Below are 16,709 nucleotides of genomic sequence, written 5' to 3'. Positions count from 1 at the left end.
CATGCTCTGAGTGTGCTCCCCTGGGGTACTCGTGCTCTGAATGTGTTCCCCTGATGTACTTGTGCTCTGAGTGTGTCCTCTGGAGTACCCATGGTTTGAGTGTGTTCCCCTGCAGTCTCGTGTTCTGAAGGTCTTCCCCTGGGGTACTCGTGCTCTGAGTGTGTTCCCCTGGGGTACTCGTGCTCTGAGTGTGTTTCTCTTGGTTACTTGTTCTCTGAGTGTGTTCCCCTTGGTTACATGTGCTCTGAGTGTGTCCCCCTGGGGTTCTCGTGCTCCTAGTGTGTCCCCCTGGGGTAGACATGCTCTGAATGTGTTCCCCTGGGGTAATAGTTCTCTTAGTGTGTTCCCCTGGCATACCCGTTGTCTGAGTGTGTTCCCATGAGGTACTTGTGCTCTGAGGGTGTATCCCTGGAGTACCCGTGTTCTGAGTGTGTTCCCCTGGAGTACCCGTGCTCTGAGCGTGTTCCCCTGGAGTACCCGTGCTCTGAGCGTGTTCCCCTGGAGTACCCGTGCTCTGAGTGTGTTCCCCTGGAGTACCCGTGCTCTGAGTGTGTTCCCCTGCAAACTCGTGCTCTGAGTGTGTTCCCCTAGGGTACTCGTGCTCTGAGTGTATTTCCCTGGGGTACTCGTGCTCTGAGTGTGTTTCCCTGGAGTACCCGTGCTCTGAGTGTGTTCCCCTGGAGTACCCGTGCTCTGAGTGTGTTCCCCTGGAGTACCCGTGCTCTGAGCGTGTTCCCCTGGAGTACCCGTGCTCTGAGCGTGTTACCCTGGAGTACCCATGCTCTGAGCGTGTTCCCCTGGAGTACCCGTGCTCTGAGTGTGTTCCCCTGGAGTACCCGTGCTCTGTGCGTGTTCCCCTGGAGTACCCGTGCTCTGAGCGTGTTCCCCTGGAGTACCCGTGCTCTGAGCGTGTTCCCCTGGAGTACCCGTGCTCTGAGCGTGTTCCCCTGGAGTACCCGTGCTCTGAGTGTGTTCCCCTGGAGTACCCGTGCTCAGAGTGTGTTCCCCTGGAGTACCCGTGCTCTGAGTGTGTTCCCCTGGAGTAGCCATGCTCTGAGTGTGTTTGCCTGCAAACTCGTGCTCTGAGTGTGTTCCCCTGCAAACTCGTGCTCTGAGTGTGTTCCCCTGGGGTACTCGTGCTCTGAGTGTGTTCCCCTGGGGTACTCGTGCTCTGAGTGTGTTTCCCTGGGGTACTCGTGCTCTGAGTGTGTTCCCCTGGGGTACCCGTTCTCTGTGTGTGTTCCCCTTAGGTACATGTACTCTGAATGTGTTCCCCTGACGTACTTGTGCTCTGAGTATGTTCCCATGGAGTACCCGTGATCTGAGTGTGTTTCCCTGGGGTACTCGTGCTTCTGAATGTGTTCCCATGGAGTACCCGTACTCTGAGTGTGTTTCTCTGGGGTACTCGTGCTCTGAGTGTGTTCCCCTGGAGTACCCGTGCTCTGAGTGTGTTCCCCTGGAGTACCCGTGCTCTGAGTGTGTTCCCCTGGAGTACCCGTGCTCTGAGTGTGTTCCCCTGGAGTAGCCATGCTCTGAGTGTGTTTGCCTGCAAACTCGTGCTCTGAGTGTGTTCCCCTGCAAACTCGTGCTCTGAGTGTGTTCCCCTGGGGTACTCGTGCTCTGAGTGTGTTCCCCTGGGGTACTCGTGCTCTGAGTGTGTTTCCCTGGGGTACTCGTGCTCTGAGTGTGTTCCCCTGGGGTACCCGTTCGCTGTGTGTGTTCCCCTTAGGTACATGTACTCTGAATGTGTTCCCCTGACGTACTTGTGCTCTGAGTATGTTCCCATGGAGTACCCGTGATCTGAGTGTGTTTCCCTGGGGTACTCGTGCTTCTGAATGTGTTCCCATGGAGTACCCGTACTCTGAGTGTGTTTCTCTGGGGTACTCGTGCTCTGAGTGTGTTCCCCTGGAGTACCCATGCTCTGAGTGTGTTTCCTTGGGGTACTCGTGCTCTGAGTGTGTTCCCCTGGGGTACTTGTGCTCTGAGTGTGTTCCCCCTGGAGTAGCCATGCTCTGAGTGTGTTCCCCTGCAAACACGTGCTCTGAAGGTCTTCCCCTGGGGTACTCGTGCTCTGAGTGTGTTTCCCTGGGGTACTCGTGCTCTGAGTGTGTTCCCCTGGGGTATCCGTTCTCTGAGTGTGTTCCCCTGGGGTACTCGTGCTCTGAGTGTGTTCCCCTGGGGTACTCGTGCTCTGAATGTGTTCCCCTGGGGTACTCGTGCTCTGAATGTGTTCCCCTGATGTACTTGTGCTCTGAGTGTGTTCCCATGGAGTACGCATGCTCTGAGTGTGTTCCCCTGCAGACTCGTGTTCTGAAGGTCTTCCCCTGGGGTACTCGTGCTCTGAGTGTGTTCCCCTGGGGTACTCATGCTCTGAGTGTGTTTCTCTCGGGTACATGTACTCTGAGTGTGTTCCCCTCAGGTACATGTACTCTGAGTGTGTTCCCCTTGGGTACTTGTTCTCTGAGTGTGTTCCCCTTGGGTACTTGTTCTCTGAGTGTGTTCCCCTTGGGTACATGTGCTCTGAGTGTGTTACCCTCGGGTACATTTGCTCTGAGTGTGTTCCCCTTGGGTACTTGTTCTCTGAGTGTGTTCCCCTTGGGTACATGTGCTCTGAGTGTGTTGTCCTCGGGTATGTGTACTCTGAGTGTGCTCCCCTTGGGTACATGTGCTCTGAGTGTTTTACCCTCGGGTACATGTGCTCTGAGTGTGTTCCCCTCGGGTACATGTACTCTGAGTGTGTTCCCCTCGCGTACATGTACTCTGAGTGTGTTCCCCTCGGGTACATGTGCTCTGAGTGTGTTCCCCTCGGGTACATGTGCTCTGAGTGTGTTCCCCTCGGGTACATGTGCTCTGAGTGTGTTGCCCTCGGGTACATGTACTCTGAGTGTGTTCCCCTTGGGTACATGTGCTCTGAGTGTGTTCCCCTCGGGTACATGTGCTCTGAGTGTGTTCCCCTTGGGTACTTGTGCTCTGAGTGTGTTCCCCTCGGGTACTTGTTCTCTGAGTGTGTTCCCCTCGGGTACATGTGCTCTGAGTGTGTTCCCCTTGGGTACTTGTGCTCTGAGTGTGTTCCCCTCGGGTACTTGTTCTCTGAGTGTGTTCCCCTCGGGTACATGTGCTCTGAGTGTGTTCCCCTTGGGTACATGTGCTCTGAGTGTTTTACCCTCGGGTACATGTGCTCTGAGTGTGTTCCCCTCGGGTACATGTGCTCTGAGTGTGTTCCCCTTGGGTACTTGTTCTCTGAGTGTGTTCCCCTCGGGTACTTGTTCTCTGAGTGTGTTCCCCTCGGGTACATGTGCTCTGAGTGTGTTCCCCTTGGGTACTTGTGCTCTGAGTGTGTTCCCCTCGGGTACTTGTGCTCTGAGTGTGTTCCCCTGGGTACTTGTTCTCTGAGTGTGTTCCCCTCGGGTACTTGTTCTCTGAGTGTGTTCCCCTCGGGTACATGTACTCTGAGTGTGTTCCCCTCGGGTACATGTACTCTGAGTGTGTTCCCCTCGGGTACATGTACTCTGAGTGTGTTCCCTTCGGGTACATGTGCTCTGAGTGTGTTCCCCTCGGGTACATGTGCTCTGAGTGTGTTCCCCTCGGGTACATGTGCTCTGAGTGTGTTCCTCTCGGGTACATGTGCTCTGAGTGTGTTCCCCTCGGGTACATGTGCTCTGATTGTGTTCCCCTCGGGTACATGTACTCTGAGTGTGTTCCCCTCGGGTACATGTGCTCTGAGTGTGTTCCCCTCGGGTACATGTGCTCTGAGTGTGTTCTTCTCGGGTACATGTGCTCTGAGTGTGTTCCCCTCGGGTACATGTGCTCTGAGTGTGTTCCCCTCGGGTACATGTGCTCTGAGTGTGTTCCTCTCGGGTACATGTGCTCTGAGTGTGTTCCCCTCGGGTACATGTGCTCTGAGTGTGTTCCCCTCGGGTACATGTACTCTGAGTGTGTTCCCCTCGGGTACATGTACTCTGAGTGTGTTCCCCTCGGGTACATGTACTCTGAGTGTGTTCCCTTCGGGTACATGTGCTCTGAGTGTGTTCCCCTCGGGTACATGTGCTCTGAGTGTGTTCCCCTCGGTACATGTGCTCTGAGTGTGTTCCTCTCGGGTACATGTGCTCTGAGTGTGTTCCCCTCGGGTACATGTGCTCTGAGTGTGTTCCCCTCGGGTACATGTGCTCTGAGTGTGTTCCCCTCGGGTACATGTACTCTGAGTGTGTTCCCTTCGGGTACATGTGCTCTGAGTGTGTTCCTCTCAGGTACCATGCTCCCAGGTGCTGTTTGCTGTGACGATGTTGCCACTCATTGGCTGTATTGTTGTTTGAGAGAAAGTTTTTGAGAATTTTATAAAAATGAAGCTGTAATTGTTTAACTGTTATTCAGGATGAAAAGTAAACGATTGGTCAAAGTGGTTCCAAGAAAAGTGTGTTCGTATAGTGATTATAGGGCTGTGATTTTCTCCTTTAGAATATAAAAAGGAAATAACAGATGTTCCAAAAATGCAGCATTTTTGAGTCCTTCAGTTTACTCTTCAGTTGTGCTGAGTAGGTGTCAGCTGTGGTTCACTGGGTAGCACTGTCACATCTGCAGTCTGAAAGTGGTGGGTTCAAGTTCCACTCTAGGGATTTGGGTGCAGAATGTAGGCTGGCCCTCCGCCACAGTACTCGTTGAATGAATGCTGCACTGTCAAGTGGTGGTGTCTGTCAGATGAGCCATTGAACTGAGCACTGTTTGCCCTTTCAAGTGGATGTAAAGGATTCCCATGGCACTGTTGAGCGGGGGAGTTTTCCCTCAACCAATATTAAAAGGGAAGGTCATTGATGTTTGTGGGAGCTTGCTGTGTGCAAATTGGCTGTTGTGCTTCCTATATCACAACAGTGACTACACTTCAGAAGTACTTCATTGGCTGAAGAGTACTTTGGGATGTTGTGAAAGGTGCTATATAAATGCAATCCTTCCCAGAAGAGGATGTTAGGGAGGGAGGGGCTCAGTTACTCCACCATTCCATGTACAGCATTTAGTAGCCTCTCAGCCAGCATTGCCTACTTACTGAAAGAGATTATTCCTCATTCTTGTCCTGTTAATAGAACTTGGCTGGGTTCCAAGTTGGCTGTTGCATTTATAGATCTATATATATATGCCAACTGCATCTCAGAACAAAAGATGCCTCCTCAGTGATTAATGCCTAAATTAACGAGCCACAGAATAAGAGGTAAAGTGCGGTTTGGATAGAAATTTAGTTCAACAGTAGGAAATAGGGTTAGCATAAACAGGAATATTTTAGACTGAAGAAAGGATATGTTGAGGGTACCCTGGGCCTCAGCCTATGTGTCAGCTAGGGCTCTGTCAGGAGCACTCTCACCTCCGAGTCAGACGTCCCACTCCGGGGCCTTGAGCACCAAATGTAGGCTTACGCCCCAGTACCGTACACTGACGGACTATACGAATGATTTGGATGACGTTTGCATGAGAAAGGTCTCCAAGATTTGCCAATTATGGCAAAATCCGAGCCAGGGAAAGTAAAAGATTCAAAATAATTTTGATATTTTTTCATCAGTTGAGCCAAGCAATGGCAAATGCAGTTTAATGTGGATACATCGAAAGTAATTGGCACAGGAGCAAAGAGCCAAGAAAGGGAGATTGTTTTAGATGGAGCAGTGATGCTGATCGGGGAGAGACCTGCTAAATCAATGAAGCTGCCAGCACTGTGCTTAGCTTTTCTTTTAATTCATTCTCAGGATGTGGGTATCACTGGCAAGGCTGGCATTTATTGCCCATCCCTAATTGCTGCAGTAAAATGCCAAATAAGGTACTGGGTACATTTGTGGACATGATGGTGCAGTGGTGCAGTGGTTATATTACTGGACATGTAATCCAGAGAATGTGGGTTCAAATCCCACTGCTTGACAATCTGAAGTTAGTTTAGAATTTTTTAGAAAAGGAAACCTGCCATCCTTACCCGTTTTGGCCTGTATCTGATTTTTTTTTTCGTTCATGGGATGTGGGCGCCGCTGGCCAGGCCAGCATTTATTATCCATCCCTAATTGCCCATGAGAAAGTGGTGGTGAGCTGCCTTCTTGAACCGCTGCTGTCCGTGTGGTGTAGGTACACCCATAGGGCTGTTAGGAAGGGAGTTCCTGCATTTTGACCCAGCGACGGTGAAGGAACGGCGATATAGTTCCAAGTCAGGAAGGTGCCATTAGATTGGAAAATTGAGAATGTAACACCTTTATTCACAAAAGGGAGGGAGACAGAAAGCAGGAAACTACAGGCCAGTTAGCTTAACATCTGTCTGAGGGAAAATGTTAGAAGCTATTATTAAAGAAGTTATAGCAGGGCATTTAGAAAAATTCAAGGTAATCAGGCACAGTTTTGTGAAAGGGAAATAATGTGTAACCAATTTATTGAAGTTCTTTGAGGGAGTTACATGTGCTGTGGATAAAGGGGAACCGGTGGATGTACTGTACTTGGATTTCCAGAAGGCATTTATTTGATAAGGTGCCACATCAAAGGTGATTGCAGAAAGCAAAAGCTCATGGTGCAGGGGTTAACATATTGGCATGGTGAGAAGATTGGCAAGCTAACAGGAAACAGAGAGTAGACATAAATGGGTCATTTTCTGGTTGGCAAGATGTAACAAGTGGTGTGCCACAGAGATCTGTGCTGGGACCTCAACTTTTTACAATTTATATAATGACTTAGATGAAGGGACCGAAGGTATGGTTGCTAAATTTGTTGATGACACAAAGATAGGTAGGAAAGTAACTTGTGAAGAGGACATAAGAGGGCTGCAAAGGGATATAGATAGGTTAAGTGAGTGGGCAAAGACCTGGCAAGTGGAGTATAATGTGAGAAAGTGTGAAATTGTCCACTTTGGCAGGAAGAATAAAAAAGAAGCATTTTATCTAACTGGTGAGAGATTGCAGAGCTCTGATCTGGGTGTCGTGGTGCATGAATGGCAAAAGGTTAGTATGCAGGTACAGCACGTAATTAGGAAAGCTAATAGAATGTTATTGTTTATTGCTAGGGGAATTGAATACAGAACTAGGGAGGTTATGCTTCAGCTATACAGGGCATTGATGAGACACATCTGTAATACTGTGTACAGAACTTGTCTCCTTATTTAAGGAAGGATGTAAATGCGTGGAGGCAGTACAGAGAAGGTTTACTAGACTAATACCTGGAATGGGCGGGTTGTCTTATGAGGAAAGATTGGTCAGGCTCAGTGTGTATCCGCTGGAGTTTAGAAGAGTAAGAGGCAACTTGATTGAAACATACAAGATGCTAAGGGGTCTTGACAGGGTGGATGTGGAAAGGATGTTTCCCCTTGTGGGAGAATCTAGAACTAGGGGTCACTGTTTAAAAATAAGGGGTCACCCATTTAAGACAGAGATGAGGAGAATGTTTTTCTCTCAGAGGGTCGTGGTTGTGAGTCTTTGGAATTTCTCTTCCTCAAAAGGCAGTGGAAGCAGAGTCTTTGAATATTTATCAGGCAGAGGTAGATAGATTCTTGATAAGCAAGGGGGTGGAAGGTTATCAGGTGGAAATGTGGAGTAATCAGTTCAGCCATGATCTTACTGAATGGCGGAGCAGGCTCGAAGGGCGGAGTGGCCTACTCCTGCTCCTAATTTGTATGTTCGTATGTGTGGCTTGGAGGGGAACTTGCAGGTGCTGGTGTTCCCATGCATCTGCTGCCATTGTCCTTCTAGGTGGTAGAGGTTGCGGGTTTGGAAGGTGCTGTCGAAGGAGCCTTGGTGAGTTGCTGCAGAGCATCTTGTAAATGGTACACACTGCTGCCACTGTGCATCAGTAGTGAAGAGAGTGAATGTTGAAGGTAGTGGATGGGGTGCCAATCAAGCAGGCTGCTTTGTCCTGGATGGTGTCGAGCTTCTTGAGTGTTGTTGGAGCTGCACCCATTCAGGCAAGTGGAGAGTATTCCATCACACTCCTGACTTGTGCCTTGTAGATGGCGGACAGGCTTTGGGGAGTCAGGAGGTGAGTTACTCGCCACAGGATTCCCCACCTCTGACCAGCTCTTGTAGCCACGGTATTTATATGGCTACTCCAGTTCGATTTCTGGTCAATGGTAACCCCCAGGATGTTGATAGTTGATTGTTTGACACATAACTGCCCTCTGAAGTGGCAAGCCATTTAGTTGCAATTAGAGACGGGAAATGATTGCTGGACATGCTAGCGTGAATGAATCCTGAACATAAAATATGAGGGGAAAAGAGTTCAGATCAATAGAGGTTATATTGTTGCTGTGTGACATGTTCATCAGGTCCCATTTAGATGCCATGCACTGTTCGAATTCCCAAATCATAGGAAAGATATTATTTATTACCCCTAAGGTCAGGGCAACTAGATGATGCCAGGTATCAGGAATTGAAGTTATGAAGACTGGTTCGACTTGCTCCCTTTGGGGAGATGTGGTGTAAATACAGACTTCGAGGCAATCTGATTTAAAGGGATTTGACAAAGTTGACACAGGCAAATAGTCCTCTGGGGTGAGGGGGTCAAGGTTCAAATCACAGGTAACAAAGGGTAGCGAAGTTGTGGAATGTACTACCCGGGAATAACGTTGAATCTAATAGAAGGAGACAATAGGATGTGTTAGTGGAAAGTAGAGTTTCAGAATAAAGCAAGCAGAAAGATCAGTGGGATTAATCAATCAGATAAACTGAATGCTCTTCTTCCTGGTCCGAAGAAAGCATCCATTCTCTAACTAGTTGGTTTTCCGTCCTGGAAGCTATTGTTTTGGCGTGAGACTCACACAAGAAGCATCGTTAACAACAGTAATACCTGATAGGAGCACAAATTTTTGCTTAATGGACCTGTTAAAATAATGGACAGAGAAATATCAAACTCTAATATCACAATAATTTCTGATTGAGTTATCAGCTTTGGCTCAGTGGGTCACACTCTTGTTTTTGAGTCTAAGATCGTGGGTTCAGATTTCACTCCAGAGCTTTGAGCACATAATCCAGGCTGACACTCTAGTGCAGTATTGAGGGAGTGCTGCACTGTCAGAGGTGCCGTCTTTCAGAAGAGATGTTAAACTGAGGCCCCGTCTGCCCTTTTGGGTGGATATAAAAGATCCCACTATTACGATGAAGAGCGCAGGTGTTATTCCCAGACTCCGGGCCAATATTCATCCCTCAATTGACATCACCAAAAGCGGATTATCTGGTCATTATCACATTACTGTTTGTGGGAGCTTGCTGTGCACAAATTGGCTGCATTACAACAGTGACTACACTTCAGAAGTACTTAATTGGCTGTAAAGCACTCTGGGACATTGTTAGCAAAGTACCCTCTAATTTATTTTGGAGTGCGGAGGCCATTTGTTTAAGTACATGGCCCTTTAAATTCTTTTGCACAGTAACTTAAAGGGGCCGACTTGTATGCGCCCTGTGCGGGAATTTTCAGCTTGCTGCGCATTTGCGCAGCTTAGAGGGAACATTAATTGTGAAAGGCACTATATAAATGCGACTTCTGACTTTCTAAGCTAGAAGGACTATGTGAAGTGTAGTCTAAAGGCTACAGGGTTCAGACCAATTAATATACTGGAGTAATTAGACCAGTGACTCAGTTGATAGTCCTCATTCCTGAGTTAGGAGGCTGTGGGTTCAAATGTCACTCCAAAATTTGAGCAAATAACCGATGCTCAGTACTGAGGGACTGCTGCATTGTCAGAGGTGCCGTCCTTGAGATAAAGTGGTTCAGGTGGATGTTGAAGGGCAGAGCAGAGCAGGGAGTTCTCTGGTGCCCTGGCTAACATTACTCCCTCAGTCAATACCAACAAAGTTGTATCAATTAGTTATTCACCTAACCACCTTTTGCGGGATCTTGCTGTGCACAAATCAGGTGTTACGTTTGTCAATATAACAAATGGATGCGCTCAGAAAAAAAGTGTTCATTGTGTGGAATACAAGTACAAATGCTGTAAAATACAAATCTTTCTCCGTTATTTACAGATCAATATATGGGCTTCCTGTGTGACTAAGATGCAGTTGTTGTAGTGTGATGCACGCACACACGCATAAATGTACACATGCACACACAAACGCACATACATGCACACACACACATCATAGACATGCACAGACATGTACACATGCACACATGCATACATACGCGCACACGTGCATACATACGCACGCACGCACACACGCACACAGACATACATAAAGTTTAGGATCCATTTTGGGGCTGAATCTGATTAAAGTTGTCTCCGGTTTACCTAGGTGGGTGGCACACTTTCCACTGACTGTGACCCCTTCCACTGACCATCAACAGTGCCATCAAGCGGCACTTGCTTAGCAATAACCTGCTCAGTGACACAGGGCCACTCAGCTTCTGACCTCATTACAGCCTTGGTTCAAACATGGACAAAAGAGCTGAACTCAAGAGGTGAGGTGAGAGTGACTGCCCTTGACATCAAGGCAGCATTTGACCGAGTATGGCATCAAGGAGCCCTAGCAAAACTGAGGTCAATGGGAATCGGGGAAAACACTCCGCTGGTTGGAGTCATGCCTAGCGCAAAGGAACATGGTTGTGGTTGCTGGAGGTCAATCATCTCAGCTCCAGGACATCACTGCAGGAGTTCCTCAGGGTAGTGTCCTAGGCCCAACCATCTTCAGCTGCTTCATCAATGACCTTCCTTCAATCATAAGGTCAGAAGTGGGGATGTTCGCTGATGATTGCACAATGTTCAGCACCATTCGTGACTCCTCAGATACTGAAGCAGTCCGTGTAGAAATGCAGCAAGACCTGGACAATATCCAGGCTTGGGCTGATAAGTGGCAAGTAACATTCACGCCACTCAAGTGCCAGGCAATGACCATCTCCAACAAGAGAGAATCTAACCATCTCCCCTTGACATTCAACAGCATTACCATCACTGAATCCCTCACTATCAACATCCTAGGGGCTACCATTGACCAGAAACTGAACTAGAGTAGCCATATAAATAGCGTGGCTACAAGAGCAGGTCAGAGGCTAGGAATCCTGCGGCAAATGACTCACCTCCTGACTCCCCAAAGCCTGTCCACCATCTACAAGGCACAAGTCAGGAGTGTGATGGAATACTCTCCACTTGCCTGGATGGGTGCAGCTCCAACAACACTCAAGAAGCTCGACACCATCTAGGACAAAGCAGCCCGTTTGATTGGCACCCCATCTACAAACATTCACTCCCTCCACCACCGACGCACAGTGGCAGCAGTGTGTACCATCTACAAGATGCACTGCAGCAACTCACCAAGGCTCCTTAGACAGCACCTTCCAAACCCGCGACCTCTACCAACTAGAAGGACAATGGCAGCAAATGCATGGGAACACCATCATCTGCAAGTTCCCCTCCAAGTCACACACCATCCTGACTTGGAACTGTATCGCCGTTCCTTCACTGTTGCTGGGTCAAAATCCTGGAACTCCCTTCCTAACAGCACTGTGGGTGTACCTACCTCACATGGACTGCAGCGGTTCAAGAAGGCAGCTCACCACCACCTTCTCAGGGCAATTAGGGATGGGCAATAAATGCTGGCCTGGCCAGTGATGCCTACATCCCATGAATGAATAAGTTAAAAAAAAAACCCTCACACTGACTCTCATCCTCATGCTGACCCTCCTCCCTCACACTGACCGTCACCCCTCAGACTGACTGTGACTACCACACTGACCGTCACTCTCAAACTGACCATCACCCCTCACACTGACTGTCACTCCTTCCCTTGACCATCACCCCTCACGCTGAACGTCATCCCTCATGCTGACCGTCACTCCTCTCATTGACCATCACCCCGCACACTGACCCTCACCCTCACATTGACTGTCACCCCTCACACAGACCATCACTCTCATACTGACCATCACCCCTCACACTAACCATCACTCATACGCTGATCATCGCTCTCACACTGACCATCACCCCTCACACTGACCGTCAGCCCTCACGCTGACCATCATCCCTCACACTGACCGTCACCCCTCACACTGACTATCACTCTCACACTGACCCTCACCCCTCACACTGACCGTCACCCCCCATGTTGACTATCACTCTCACACTGATCGTCACTCTCACACTGACTCTCACGCTGACCGTCACTCTCACGCTGACCATCACCCTTCACACTGACCCTCACTCTCACACTGACCCTCACTCTCACGCTGATTGTCACTCTCACACGGACCATCACCCCTCACGCTGACCGTCACCCTCACGCTGACCGTCACCCTCACCCTGAGCTTCACCCCTCACACTGACCCTCACCCCTCACACTGACCGTCACCCCCCATGTTGACTATCACTCTCACACTGATCGTCACTCTCACACTGACTCTCACGCTGACCGTCACTCTCACGCTGACCATCACCCTTCACACTGACCCTCACTCTCACACTGACCCTCACTCTCACACTGACCCTCACTCTCACGCTGATTGTCACTCTCACACGGACCATCACCCCTCACGCTGACCGTCACCCTCACGCTGACCGTCACCCTCACCCTGAGCTTCACCCCTCACACTGACCCTCATTCCTCACACTGACCTTCACCCCTCATGTTGACCGTCACCCCTCACCATCACTGGCTGGTACTTGATATTCCAAAGCTGGGGAAGCCCTCATACTCTCCTACTCAAGCATGTTGTAGATATTTGGCACTCAAAGATAATTGTCGGTAATTGGCTGGTGGAAAATTAGAGAAGGGGTGAAATCCCCTGTTTTTGATTCATAAACCACATGTTACTGCCTATGTACATCCTATATGCCACATTACATCACTTACCCTACAGAATATCAGTTACCCTATCACTGTGTGATACTATCATGATATCACCAGGTCTCTGGTCGCCTGTCTCTGTGTCTCCCTGTTTATATAGCAGTGCAAAATATTTCAAGCACAGAAACAGGCCATTCAGCCCAGAAGCTCCAGTCAAGCCTCCTCTCACCCCTCTTCATCTAGCCCTATCTACATATCCCTCTATTCCTGTCTCCCCCATCTGTTTATCTAACTTCCCTTTAAATGTATCTCAGAGTCATTACGGCACAGAAGGAGGGCATTCGGCCCATCAAGTCCATTCTGGCTCTCTCTACAGCAATTCAGTCAATCCCGTTCCCTTGCTCTATCCCCGCAGCTCTACACGTTTGGTTCCCTCAAGTGCCCATCCAATTTCCTTTTGAAATCACCTATCGTCCCTGCTTCTACTGCCCTCATAGGCAGCGGGTTCCAGGTCATTACTACTCAGAGACAGAGGACGACAGAGATACCCACAGAGACTCCGAGATAGAGGCAGTGGTAGGTACAATATGGTATTCACCTCGTTGACTCCCTGTGTTTGCGAGTTCCACATTCTCGCCACCAACCAAAAAAGGTTTCTCCTGAATTCCCTATTGGATTTATTAGTGACTATCCCATATTTATGGCCCCCTAGTTCCAGTCTTGCACTCAATTGGAATCATTTTCTCAACATCTACCCTATCAAACCCCTCCATAATCTTAAAGACCTCTGTCTGGTGACCCCTCAGTCTTCTGTTATCCAGAGAAAAGATCACCAGTCTGATAATATTCCGCCTTCTCCATTGTCCACTATAATATTGAGACCGCAAGTCTGGTCGAAACAAGGTTCTATATAAGTTTAGCAGAACTTCTCTGCTTTTCAATTCGATCCCTCTAAAAATGAGCCCCAGTACTTGGTTTGCTTTTTTTAATGGTCTTATTAACCTGTGTCACAGTGATTTGTGTTCCCAGATCCTTTTGCTCCTCTACCCCATTTTGATACTTATTTTCTAAAGAGTGTGTGGCAGCCTTTATCTTCCTACCTAAATGTACTACCTCACGGATATCTATATTGTAGTTCGTTTGCCAATTCTGCTCCCATTCTGCAAGCTTATTAATGTCTTCCTGTTAATCTTTCTCTGAATCTCCTTGTTATTCTGCTCCCCCATCACCGAGTCTCTCTGTTACCTCGCTGCAGTGTCTGTCTTACCCGTCACTGAGTCTCACTGTTCCCGCATAAACCTGGGAAGGTCTTCCAATGACTCAGCTTTTTTCTTTTGCTGCCTTTCTACCAGCTGGGGCACAGTTCCGTAGGCGTTAATTGGTCATTTTAAAAGTTTTGGCCGAGAGTGAGCACTGACAGTTTATTGAACAGTAGAGGCACCTTTGCAGTCTCGCCCAAGCCCCTACTCGGGTATCGTCCAACCAAGCACGTTCTCTTGCAGGAATTATCAGATGCCGATCAGGAGTAGGAACCCTTGGCTGGTTTTTCCTCGCCCTAACTGAGGCCAATTGTGGCACCCAAATTGTGGGCCCAGTAGATTATAAGCTAACTCAACACAAAGTGGGGCTCAAATCTGGGTCCTTCTGGCCTGCATGGCTTGGCGATACACCACACAGCAGGGTCTATTTTACCTTGGGCCGTGGTGTATGACAGGGAATATTGAAGTGGCCGCCATTAAAGGAACGATTTCCTCTTCCAGCTGCATTAACGGGAAGGAAAAATCGATTAATGTAACAAAGTTAGTTGGTTAACAAATCGGGCGGGCCCTATAATGGGCAGCCACTTCAATAGCTCTCATTCTACACCATCACCCACAGTTAACATGAACCCCTTCAATGTCTTTATCTCCCAGTGGACTATTAGGGTGAGGGAGGGGAGATGGAGCATTGCCCCAGGGCACGGTGCCCATCTGTTTTTCATTCACTTCAGACAGCAGGTTGGCTCTGAATGGCCGAGCTCAGACCCTGAGGCGAGAACAATCAGACTCTTGATGACACAGAGAAGTATCATTGGTGAAATCTAGTCAATGAAGCAATGGATGAATTCATTCAACAGTCCTGAATGAAGGATGGTCAGAATACCAGCTCATGATTGGATTGCAAGCACCAGCTCATAGCAGACTGGGTCTGTCAATGAATCAAATATCAAAATAAGTCTGACTGTTTTATATTATGTTACATAATATGTATCATTAACAATAAAAGTGATCGGTTTGTGTCTCTATCCCACTTGCTCCATAGTATTCGTCTGTCCTGGGACGTTGCGGAAAGTCTTCGAACCGACCAATGTCTTCGAGTCGGAGCACGAGGCAGGCGCTTGGTGCAAGGATCCGCTTCAAGCCGGCGACCGCATTTACTACATGCCGTGGATCCCGTACCGCACCGACACACTGACAGAGTACGGCTCGTGGGGGGACTACACAGCCGGCAGGCCCACCACCTCGTACCGTCTGCCCCACCGTGTGGATGGCACCGGCTTTGTGGTGTACGATGGCGCCGTCTTCTACAACAAGGAGAGGACTCGCAACGTGGTCAAGTTTGACCTGCGGACCCGCATCAAAAGCGGCGAGGCCATCATTGGCGGCGCCAACTACCACGACACCTCGCCCTACCGCTGGGGGGGCAAGACCGACATCGACCTGGCTGTTGACGAGAACGGGCTGTGGGCCATCTACGCCACTGAGCAGAACAATGGCAAGCTGGTGGTGAGCCAGCTCAACCCCTACACCCTACGGTTTGAGGGCACCTGGGAGACGGTGTACGACAAGCGCTCGGCCTCCAACGCCTTCATGGTCTGTGGCGTGCTCTACGCCGTGCGCTCCGTGTCTAAGGAGGACGACAGCGAGGTCATTGGCAACACCATCGACTTCGCCTTCAACACCAACCTCGACCGGGAGGAGCCTGTGTCCATCGCCTTCCCCAACCCCTACCAGTATGTCTCGTCTGTGGATTACAACCCCCGGGACAATCAGCTGTACGTCTGGAACAACCACTTTGTGCTGAGGTACTCACTGGAGTTTGGACCCCCCGACCCAACCGCAGGTAGGACCCGCTTCTCATCTTCAAACTTTGTCACCTCCTGTGAGAGTTATTCTTCATTCTGGCATTGGGTTGGGGAGTTTGAGATAAGGTGATCAGTTACTTTGATAAGGTGTGATGGAACTTGCATTATAACCTTTCCCCTCCAAAATCTCATTTTCATTTGTTTTTATTCCAGTATTGATTGCATCATGTAGATTTTCTAACAGGGTCTCTCTGGATCAAAAGACATCTGCGTTGGATTCTAAGGAGATCATTGCTGTTTCAGGCCATCCCTGAAGTGAGCCATTACTTACAATGGAGGCCAGGGTGTTGTACCAACACAATGAGCCAGTGGAGTGTTATTGTATCTGCAGTGAAATGTGGAATGTTGTTGAATCTCCAGTGGAACCTTTTTTTTTATTTGTTCATTCATGGGATGTGGGTACAATTCCAACCAGTGGCGAGTTTTCCCCCGGATTCCCATTGACTCTAGTTTTGCTCGGGCTCCTTGATGCCATATTCAATCAAATGCTGCCTTGATGTCAAGGGCAGTCACTCTCACCTCACCTCTGGAATTCAGCTCTTTTGTCCATGTTTGAACCAAGGCTGTAATGAGGTCAGGAGCTGAGTGGCCCTGGCAGAACCCAAACTGAGCATCGCTGAGCAGGTTATTGCTGAGTAAGTGCTGCTTGATAGCACTGTCGATGACACCTTCCATCACTTTGCTGATTGCTGATGGGACGGTAATTGACAATAATAGTTTTGATATCAAAATTGCTTTCTTCACGTTGATTTTAACTTATAACGTTTAATTTGGCACAACTCCCCAGATGTTGGCAAGGAGGACTTTGCAAGATCAACTGGGCTGTGTGTGCCTTTGTTGTGTCCTAGGTCAATGCCAGGTGGTCC

At 48.9% G+C, this 16,709-nt stretch overlaps 1 protein-coding gene across 1 annotated transcript in view; it reads left to right on the top strand.

The window, feature by feature from the left end:
* LOC137355542 (adhesion G protein-coupled receptor L1-like) overlaps nt 1-16,709 on the top strand; it is a 392,986-nt gene that overhangs the window by 229,695 nt on the left and 146,582 nt on the right. The window contains exon 4 of the mRNA XM_068020788.1: nt 15,021-15,821. Within this exon, the coding sequence (XP_067876889.1) occupies nt 15,021-15,821 (801 nt within the window). The remainder of the gene's footprint in view (nt 1-15,020; nt 15,822-16,709) is intronic.

The sequence above is a fragment of the Heterodontus francisci genome, chromosome 43, assembly GCF_036365525.1.
Source record: "Heterodontus francisci isolate sHetFra1 chromosome 43, sHetFra1.hap1, whole genome shotgun sequence".
Lineage (NCBI taxonomy): Eukaryota > Metazoa > Chordata > Chondrichthyes > Heterodontiformes > Heterodontidae > Heterodontus > Heterodontus francisci.
Note: the sequence above shows the minus strand (reverse complement) of the source record. Positions and strands in the feature narration are given on the sequence as shown.